Raw genomic sequence first — 10,205 nt, forward strand, 5'->3', positions numbered from 1 at the left:
TGCCAGTTTTGTGTTGTTTTCACCCACTGTCTTTGTCCACTAGGGGGAGGTCTGCTTTCACACTTTATCCCCAAGGTGTTTTGACTCTTTGACTCTCACAGACTGACTTGCTGTACTTCTTTAAAGTAAGTCAGTGGTGCTTAAGTTTCATGAAGCACTCCTTTTTAAAATGATGTGTATAGCCTTATTTATTCAGTTGTAGATGCTGTCATACTTTTTATGTTCCAGTTCTTTGTGTTTCAGCACTTGGTAATCATCCAGTAAATTTCAGGCTTCACCTCTCTGTTATTGCTCTCACAATGGTTCCTCTTTTCTGAGTCCACATGGTGGTGCTAGCTCCCTAAGCTATACACACCAGAGAGCCCATGCACCGCTGCCCACCTGATGGACAGGAAAAGCATTACCTCATCCCTTCCTTTCATTCCTTCAGGTAAAAATAGACAGATTAAGCCTGGGCTTTGATGAGAGAAACCTACAGAGGAGGTGTGGAAGCAGAGAGAGAGGGATAGAGATGGAGGAGAGAGACTAAATGGATCGTTCTGCTCCAAATCCAATTCCTAATAGCTGGAGGGAGGGCGGGTGGGAGGAGGGAGAAGAAAACAGTCAAAGAAAGAGGAGAGGGAGAGGGGGAGTGGAGATATCACGTCTAACAATTAAGACCTGCCTTCAGGGTCTAAAGAAGAAGCTTTGTTGAGAACATATAAATTGCTCATTGAGCAGTGCCTCTCTGCAGTCTCTCTCAGATACTCTGCCTCAAAGGAATCTGCCATAAAAGACGGCAGCTGCAGCCCGCAGCCCACCACATAGGAGGCCTGGAATCTGTTCACAGTATTTGGGGATCCATCTCCAGCCGTCATTCTGGCCAAGCAAAATCCCCCCTACAGTAAACACAAACCTGGATCTAATCCCAGTGACTGTAGTTGAGGAAACATCACAGTACTTCCCCTTGTGGTTACTGTACTTTGCGGGGTCAAAGATCCAGTTCAGCTAACAGTTTATTTTTGTTGTACAGGCCAAATGGATGAGCCTCTTGATACCCGATGCCTGGAAATTAACTTGTTTGCTTTTCTCTGAGCCAGGTTGTGGAGGCTGCGCTGGCAGTTAAAATACTTTGAATCAAAGTTTTATCTTATATAGTTTATGCTTAATACAGAATACTGTGATATAACTGTATAACTTTTATCAAATGGGACCTGCAGTCTGATACATCTACTAGAGTTATTTCCAACCAGGGATACTTGTAGCCCAGGGGGTAGACATATGTGGAGGAGTGATTACTTTGAAAAATATAAATTATGATTTCATTAAAAAAATTTTTTTCCACATATTAAGTGAGCGCATAACGACTAGAGACTAGTCAGCAAACAGAGATGTGGATGTTATAATCCACATGTGAAAAATAGCCATGAACATGAGTTCAGTCAGGACCACTTTTGTCAAAATAATCTTTATTTACTTGCACAGTTTTATTTGGCGGTATGATACTGTTCTGGGGCCCCCTGCTCTTCCACGCGCTTGCGTGGAAAGCCTGAGGCAGGAAGAGCACCTTCCTGCCCTTCACGAGCCATCATGAACGGCATAAGCAGGGAGCGCAGCAGCAAAAGAAAACCCAGACAGAGCAGAGCAACCAACATGAATACAGGAGGAGCTGGGGTGGAGGTGGGTTGCGAAAGTGCCAGCAGCAGAGGAAGCAGGAAGGAGGGTCGGGCGAGAGCAGATTAAATACCCCGCTCTTAATGCAATTTCCCAATAGGGAGCGGGCACGCAGAGTCAGCTGAGCCATCAGCTGATCTGCGCCGGTGATGACAGCTATGCAGTTAGAGCTTGACGTCGTGGCCTGCCAGAACTAACGCTACGCTCAATTTCAGTCAGGACCACTTTTGTCAAAATAATCTTTATTTACTTGCACAGTTTTATTTGGCGGTATGATACTGTTCTGGGGCCCCCTGCTCTTCCACGCGCTTGCGTGGAAAGCCTGAGGCAGGAAGAGCACCTTCCTGCCCTTCACGAGCCATCATGAACGGCATAAGCAGGGAGCGCAGCAGCAAAAGAAAACCCCCAAAACGACCATACCGGCAAATCCTGGAACCTCTGCTACAAGAGATGCCAGGAAGCTATCTAGGATGAAATAATTTGTATACAATTTAATAGGGAATAAGCCACACGCTGCCTCTTAATAATAACGATGATAATACAATAATATAGTAATAACAATATAATAATAATATAATAATATAGACGTAGCCAATCATGCCTATGAATGAATATTTATTATATCAAGAATTACAGTGAGAGGCTCATGGCTTTTTGAGCATCTAGGATGGCTTTATTGCCAGGACGCACGTAACGATTAAAGGCAGAAGAAGACCACCTGCCCATAGCTTTCAGGGTGGCCACAGGAGCGACCATTGCTGCTGTCGTAGCTGCTCCTATGCGGAACGAATGAGGAGTGTAGCGTTCCGGAGGGAGACCGCAGAGTTGGCAAAGGAGGCGGAGGCGAGAGGCGAACCAGGCTCGTGACAGGGGCTCCCCTCTCTCTGTGACGAACAGCGGCTCCTGAGGGCTGGCTTGGGCACGGCTTTTCAGATAGCGGACCATGGAAGACAATGGACAGAAATCAGAGTTAGTTTGAGAAATGATGACAGATGTTCCCCTTCTATCTCTGTCAGTTTTAGAATGTTTTAAGAGGATACAAAAGTAGTGACTGTGAACTGATACATCGCCTATGGTGAGGTCTTGTGAAGGATCAAAAGATCGTGAGCGTGTAGTGAATTCTCCGCACCTTAAGAACCCGTAAAAAGCTATGAGGAAAACAGTTTCTAACAGTGAGTCTGTATATGGACCAAAGCACCCGTTCCTTAAGTGAGTGATTAACTTGTGCAGAAGTGGAGGAGTAAAAGGGAGACGGATGTCATTGCCTTGAGGTTTCTCTCTTTTAAAGCCGTTTAGCAGAAGCTTAATGGATGGATTTTCTAGTAAGCTGTTGGAGGACGGGTCCAGGCAACGCAGGTGAAACTGGACACCTGCGAGGAGGCCTTTGATGGAGGACGGCTGCATTTTTCGGGACTCAAAGCAGTGAACCAGAAAAGCACATACAATGGGAATACTTATAGGAAGAATAGCAACAGAGAAAGAGAAACAAAATGCTGTGAAATAGGACCATGCAGAGTCATACAATTTTAATGTAGACTTCGCTAAACCAGAACGCATATAGCCAGCAGCTGACAGCATGTATTTTTGCAAGGTGCTGTCTAATCTAGCACCGCATGGTGAAAGGGGGGGCAAGGCAGGCTGGAGGGCGCAGCTTCCGGACACAGTCTGTGGAATTTCTGAAATTCAAATCGAGACAGAGCATCAGCAATATTATTATCCAATCCTGGAATGTGCGCTGCGCGGATGATGAAGTTCCCCAGCACGGATTCCCAAGTAAGGCGTCTTACAAATCTGTTAATAAATGGAATAGATGAACGCCCTTTGTTGATAATGTGGACAGCTGCTTCATTGTCACAAAAGAAAATAATTTTCCTCCTGGACCAGGATTTCCCCCAGAGAAGACAAGCTATAACGATTGGGTATATTTCCATAAGCGCAGAGGAAGAAGCACTAGCTGGCAGAGATGACAATTCTTTTGGCCATACATCAGCAAACCACTGATTATCAAAGAACCCCCCAAAACCCACGGAAGGAGCTGCATCTGTGAATAATCTAATGGCCAAAGATGATTCAGTATTGTCGTTATAGAAAAATGAAATGCCATTCCATTTCTCGAGCAGCAAAGACCAAAACCGGAGCTCTGATCTGCACCCTTCATCCAGAGTTACTGTGTCATGAAGCTTTTCAACTGACTTTGAGAGGTCGAGAAGCCTGGATATGAATGAGCGGCCCTGAGGAATCACGCGCATGGCGAAATTGAGATGACCTAGGAGGGAGAGCAGATCTCTTTTTGAAATGGACTTTGAAACCTGTTCCTTCATAATTTCTCTGATGCGGTTTAATTTCTCGAGAGGCAGGGAAGCTTGCATGAGGACACTGTCTAGTTTGATACCTAGAAATTCGATGGCTTGAAGTGGACCTGAAGTTTTCTCCTCAGATAAGGGGACTCCCAGGTTTTTGAAAGTATCTTTAAGAGTGATAATTGCGTGGTCTGGCTTGGCATGAGGATAATCTACGAGCAAGAAATCGTCTAACAGGTGAAGCACGAAAGGCAGCTTGCAATTGTTTAAGAGAATCCAGCAGAGAGCTTCAGACAATGTGTCAAAGATTTTTGGACTGCTGCGACACCCAAAAGTGAGCCTAACTGCAAAATACAATTTCTCTCTCCATTTCACGCCGAACAGATGCCATTGGGAAGGGTGCAAAGGCATGACTTTAAACGCATCTGTGATGTCGGCCTTTGATAACCATGCTCTTCTACCTGCTTGTTTGATGAGCTTAATGGCATCGTCAATTGAGGCATAATACAGAGAGAACGGCGGGAGTGGAATGAGACTGTTAATACTTTGGACTTCATCATGATGAGGAGCTGATGAATCTATAATGAGACGCTTTTTACCAGAATATTTCCGGGTAGCCACACCTATGGGGTTTATGCGAGATACGGGGAAAGGGGATTTATCCAGAGGACCGATCATAAAACCCTTCCTGACTTCTTTTTCCAGCAGAGTGTCGGCAACTTCAGGCTCTTTTAAAGCAGACTGCAGATTGCTACAAGAAAAAGACAATTTAGGCAACCACAATAACCCAGCCATGAATCCTTGAACCAGTCCGGTAAGCAAATAATTGACAAAGCAGCGGTTCGGATGCTTCTTTAGAGCCTTGCCCAGCTCAGCCACGTTGACTGGGGTTGAAGGTTTTATTTTTTCTTTTCCTTTCTCACAAGGCGGGTTCGTCGGGGGCACACAGACTTTGGATGACTGTCCCCACAATAGCTTAGTCTCATCGGATTGCGGGACTGCCGGTGGATGAACTATAGCCACGGATTTGGGACACATATTGGGAGAGTGCGAGAAAGAGCCACAAATGGAGCAGGAGAGAGCTTGGCGACCAGTGCAGTGCCTGCTGATTAGAGCCAGGTCGACTACGGACCAGTCCAGTCTTTGGTTAAACCTCTGAATGAACATGGCGGCCTTGGCAGAGAATGATTTATGATATTCATAGAACAAAGTTCCACCGTATGTTAAGGCAAGATCTGCAATGATGGCCAGATAGGTGTCCAATTCTGCTCGACGGGATGGATAGACCTCACAGATTACATCTCTGAACACACCAAAAGCAACAGTAAATTCTGCTAGAGTCAAGGTCTTTGAAAGTCTAGGGTCACTATCCTTTAGCATCACAGACACATCACCACAATCTACCACACGCTTGTCACTAAAATCTGAGCACAGCAGGATTTTCACTAAATTGACATCATTACCTGCAAGGATCTGGTTTCTCAGATTGAAGGAGATGGCAGCAGCAGGAGGGTAGAATGGCACACCGGTGGAGATTGGGACTGCACTACCCAGAATCCTGCGCGGGATAGAGATGCCGTCGAGGGGCGCCGGAGTGACGTCACTGAACTGCGTCGCGGAAGAGGCAGCAGCAGCAGCAGGTTCCCGGGATGTAAACACGGCGGCCTGGAACGCAGAGCTGGTGGATGGAACGGCGGCGGCTTCTAAGGTCTGGATCCTTGAATTCATGCTGGAAAGGGAAGACTGAATAGAAGACAGCGCTGCCAGGATGGCGTCGTTTGCCGGAGCTGAGGAGGCGACTGCTGTGGCCGGGGCTCTGGCTCTTTTGGCCGGCGGGGCAGCGGCTGGAGTCGGAGCGACTACTGAGTTCTGGGACCAGTGTTTGCGCTTTGGCTGCGCTTTCCGAGGAGCGGAGACAGGAGGAGCGGAGACAGTAGGAGCGAAGACTGGACGCTGAACTACAGGTGGAAACCCAGCGCAGTTCAGGAACAGCGCAAACAGTTCCCGGTGAGACGCTCCGACCGGAGCAGAAACATCATTGCAAAACAGGAACTCCAACAGTTTAGGAATCGGCCAGTCATCGATTGATGGTGCGATTTGGCCGGTACCCTTTCCTGCTATGCGAGAGCTTCGACGGAGAGAAGAAGGAGCCCTCTCCTCGTCGATGGCTTCCTCTGATTCAGAGACTCGGTGAGGCTCCACCATGATGCCGTCGGATTGCCACGGGTCTTCATCATCGTGGACGAGGGGCGACGACATCGGGAGCAACAAGGTAAATACGAAAGTGAGCAAAATGTTATTCATGCGGGAGCTTGCGAAAGTGCCAGCAGCAGAGGAAGCAGGAAGGAGGGTCGGGCGAGAGCAGATTAAATACCCCGCTCTTAATGCAATTTCCCAATAGGGAGCGGGCACGCAGAGTCAGCTGAGCCATCAGCTGATCTGCGCCGGTGATGACAGCTATGCAGTTAGAGCTTGACGTCGTGGCCTGCCAGAACTAACGCTACGCTCAATAAGTTCATGTGTGACAATGTCAATTTCACATGTTGAAAATGTCATTTGTACGTGAATAAAGCCAATCACTTGACCAATTCACATGTGATGTGTTTCCATTTTCACATGTCAAAATAGCCAATTGCGTGTGAAAATGTATGAAAATGCAGAATTCACATGAGAGGCACCGTAGTTCTCATGATTTCACTTAGCATCTTTTGTTTCATGTGGAAATTCTGATCGATATGTGAAAAAAGCCCAATCACATATAAACGTGTAATTCAAATGTGAAAATGTAAATTCCACAAGTTGAAATTTTCAATTGTTTTATAAAAGTAATGGATATGTGGTTCTTGACTTCATCTGACAAAGTTGTGGGTTTACATTTGATAAAACAGGTTTGGAAGTGATTTGAGGGACCTTGAAAAATGATGGGCAACATTGACTGACCCACTGATTGCAGCTATAATTTCTTTGTTTCACTATTTAATCCCTGTTCAGCAATTAAACCGCATTTCATTGGGTTCACTGTGACCTGATTCTGCTTAACTCTTCACTCTAACAGTGTGAAATGTATTTTGAGACCTGGGAGTGATTGATGACACCTCTGAGCAAACATGTCTCCTGTCACTCAGGTTCAGGTTGTGGTTTCACAAACATCTCGTCTCCTGCTCAGGAAATAAGTCTGTCACTAAACATATGTCACAATGTCTTACACAACTGTGAAAGATTATTATTTCATTTTTATTTACAAGGAAATGAGTGCAGTCTGTATTTCAACTGGGACTCGCTGAAAGGGAATGCTACCACCAGGAAAGAAAAGAAGAACAAGATAGCAAACGCAAATATGGCACCTATCCTGTCCGATGAGAATTGCTTGCCTGGGGCATAAACCAAAAAAGTTTCCTAGCAGTACCACTCTCTTTAAACTTTAAACTATTAATTTGATTTAAAAAAAACAAACAAACAAAAAAAAACCTCTTAAATCCCGGTCCATTTGCTCCAAAGCTGAGCTAACTTCATCTGCTGAGGAGGAGCATGAGATGTGGTTGAAAGCTTGGGGTGAAAATAAATGTAAGTAGATTTTGAGTTGAATGTGCAATTTGTAAGAATTGGCCACTTGTTTAATTCACACAACAAATAGGGGGCAGCATATTACTGGAGTCACCGCTATCTGCTGCTAATTGTAGCTGCCGTTAGCTAGTTAGCTCAGTTAGCCGTGCAGCTATCGGTCCAGACTCAGTTCGGAACACTGGGGAGGTGTTGATGTCTATACCGCTAGCACAGGAGCTTTGGACCAGGACAAGCCGGGGCTAGCTGGTTAGCATGCTGACTTCAGTACATGTCTGCAACACATAGACGTCATAATGTCAAAACTGTTATTTCTTCGCATTCTGTTGATAATTTTCATTAGTTTTGGATTATTTTCAGCTAAAATTTTAAATATTGCACCTTAAAAAGAAAGAAATTAAGGCATTAGGGGTAAAGTAAGAGGATCATCATCGATGTCATCCTTTGGGGAACAAGAATTTCTGTACCAGATTTTGCGCCACTCCAAGATGGTAAAATATTTCAGTCGATAAGTGAAACATTTTACCTCAAGATGGTGCTAGATGAAAAGTCAGGGAATCACCAAAGTCATTGGGATTCATCCTCTGGGGACCATGAATGTCGGCACAAAATGTCATTGCAAACCATCTTTTAGTTGCTGAGTTGTCTCAGTGCTGATGACAGTAGTGGACAGCCAGACTGATAAAACGCAGCCTACTGACAGCGCCACTCCTCCTCATGTGTTTATCTTTATCTTCTTCAGCTCTTTCATCAATGACATACTGTTCATTTCACAAAAGTAGTCAACACTGTGGCTTTAAGGTGATTGGCTGTTAGTTCAGCTCACATTGTTCTGGTTGGGTGTAAAGAGCAGCACGACATCTGTGGGCTGCTTGTGGAGGTTTTACACTCTTACTGTTTGGGCTTTTGGCCTCACACCACAGACTGTACTCCACTTTTCACTCAGGAGAGCTTTCTCATGAATTACCTGCTCCAAAAACAGAGTGATGTAGGTGTTGAAGAAGTGATGCATGCTTGTAATAAATTCTTCTGACTCACACCAGGAAACAGGTACCAGAGGCAATACTGCTTTTTGGGTTGAGCTTTATTTTGCTTTTTCATTCCCCAGTTTATTTCAGTTTTGTGTTGCAGTTTGATTAGGTTTAGGCAACAAAAAATACCTGGTTAGGTTAAGGCAACAAAAATACTTGGTTAGAAGTAGGAAAACATGATTTGGGTTAACAAAGGCCCTTTGATAACATTAAACGCGTGTTTGAAATGATAATTTCTCCAATGTGCATATTTTCTTTGTCTCAAGTCGCAATGACAACTCATTACAATCATTCATTGGCATCCTGCTGTTTGAGTCACAGTGATTCTACTTGATCAACATCCCACCAAGAGGAAGGTACCAGAGGCAATGCTGCTTTTTGGGTTTGGCTTTATATTGCTTTTTTATTCCCTTTTACATTTAATTTAAAACACACTAAGCTAGCAGTATTAAGGTGCTCAGTGAGTGGGTTTGAAATTTTTTTTTAAATTGCCCTTTAAACCCATTCAAAGAGGTACCCAAGTAAAAAGCTGTTGAAAATGGAAACCTGCACATGATGGCTCTCTGAATGCTACATATTGATGGTCAATGGTTTGAACCCATAGAATATTGCCATACAAGTATAATTCATCCTTTATGGTTTTCCCTCCATGTTGCATATATGTGGCATTGAAACATGCACTTGATCAAGAAAACCCTCACAATAAAAGACACACTGCACTGTATGGAGTCCATTAGCCGTCGAGACAAGCAGGGAGGCAACACTCGTGTTCAGAGATGGAGAGATGTAAAGAGAGCGAGATTGTGGCTGAAAGGTTCAAGGCGAGTACCAAGAAAATAAATCAGAACTTGGCTGATGCGATTGTCAGTGTGCAAACAGGATGTAGAGCCTATCAGGTAGAACAGCCTGTGAGCAACATCAGAGAGCAGCTCTCTGTAGAGGAGAAACACTGGGACAAGGACAATTACTGTGATGACAAATGGTGTAAATGGAGATAGGACACTACAGGCCTGGATACAAACACTTTGAGTGAGGTTGTTGAAGGAGCGGGCCTGTTTTTCATGTTTTCCTCCATACAAATGATGAATCCTATACATTACTGCTGACTATTTTGCAAACTATGCTACAATGTTCAAGATTTTTGAATAACAGCTCAGTCGCCAGAACAACATGTTGGTATTGTACACATCTGCAAACCAAGAACACTTTAAAAATTGTACATTTCATACATATCAAATCATTTCTGCAATACTAACAAATATCATGTATATAACATGTATGTGACAGCTGGACGAGACCGGTGTTCAAGACCACTTCAAGACCTTGTTTCTACAGACCAAACTGGGTATTTTTAACAAGGGTTGGGACATCTTTTCCTAACCCTAACCAAGTGTTTTTGGTGCCTAAACCTAACCAGAGCGTAAGCACAGCAATTCTATTCATATAGGCCAAACACAATCACATTGCCTCAGTGGGCTTTACAATCTGTACAGTGAGCGCCAAGTGGTAGTCACAAAAGAGCAATGACCTCCACTCCACCGCTGTGACAGATATAGGAGATAGGAGGCATCCTTTGGCTTCCGTTCATTCCTCTACAGTATTAACAACAATAGAGAGAAATGTGTTTGCGTGTGTGTGCAATTCATCCCATTTAAAGGTC

The 10,205-nt window shown here is 44.5% G+C and overlaps 1 protein-coding gene across 1 annotated transcript; it reads right to left on the minus strand.

Moving 5' to 3' along the window:
- Positions 1-2,213: 2,213 nt before the first annotated feature.
- LOC140993445 (uncharacterized) lies at positions 2,214-6,209 on the minus strand. Its single transcript, XM_073462881.1, has 2 exons — positions 5,417-6,209; positions 2,214-2,578 (listed from the first exon to the last, which is right to left on the minus strand). The coding sequence occupies exons 1-2, from the start codon at positions 6,156-6,158 to the stop codon at positions 2,430-2,432; spliced, it is 891 nt and encodes a 296-aa protein (XP_073318982.1). The 5' UTR covers positions 6,159-6,209; the 3' UTR covers positions 2,214-2,429.
- Positions 6,210-10,205: the final 3,996 nt, after the last annotated feature.

This window comes from Pagrus major, chromosome 3 (assembly GCF_040436345.1).
Source record: "Pagrus major chromosome 3, Pma_NU_1.0".
Lineage (NCBI taxonomy): Eukaryota > Metazoa > Chordata > Actinopteri > Spariformes > Sparidae > Pagrus > Pagrus major.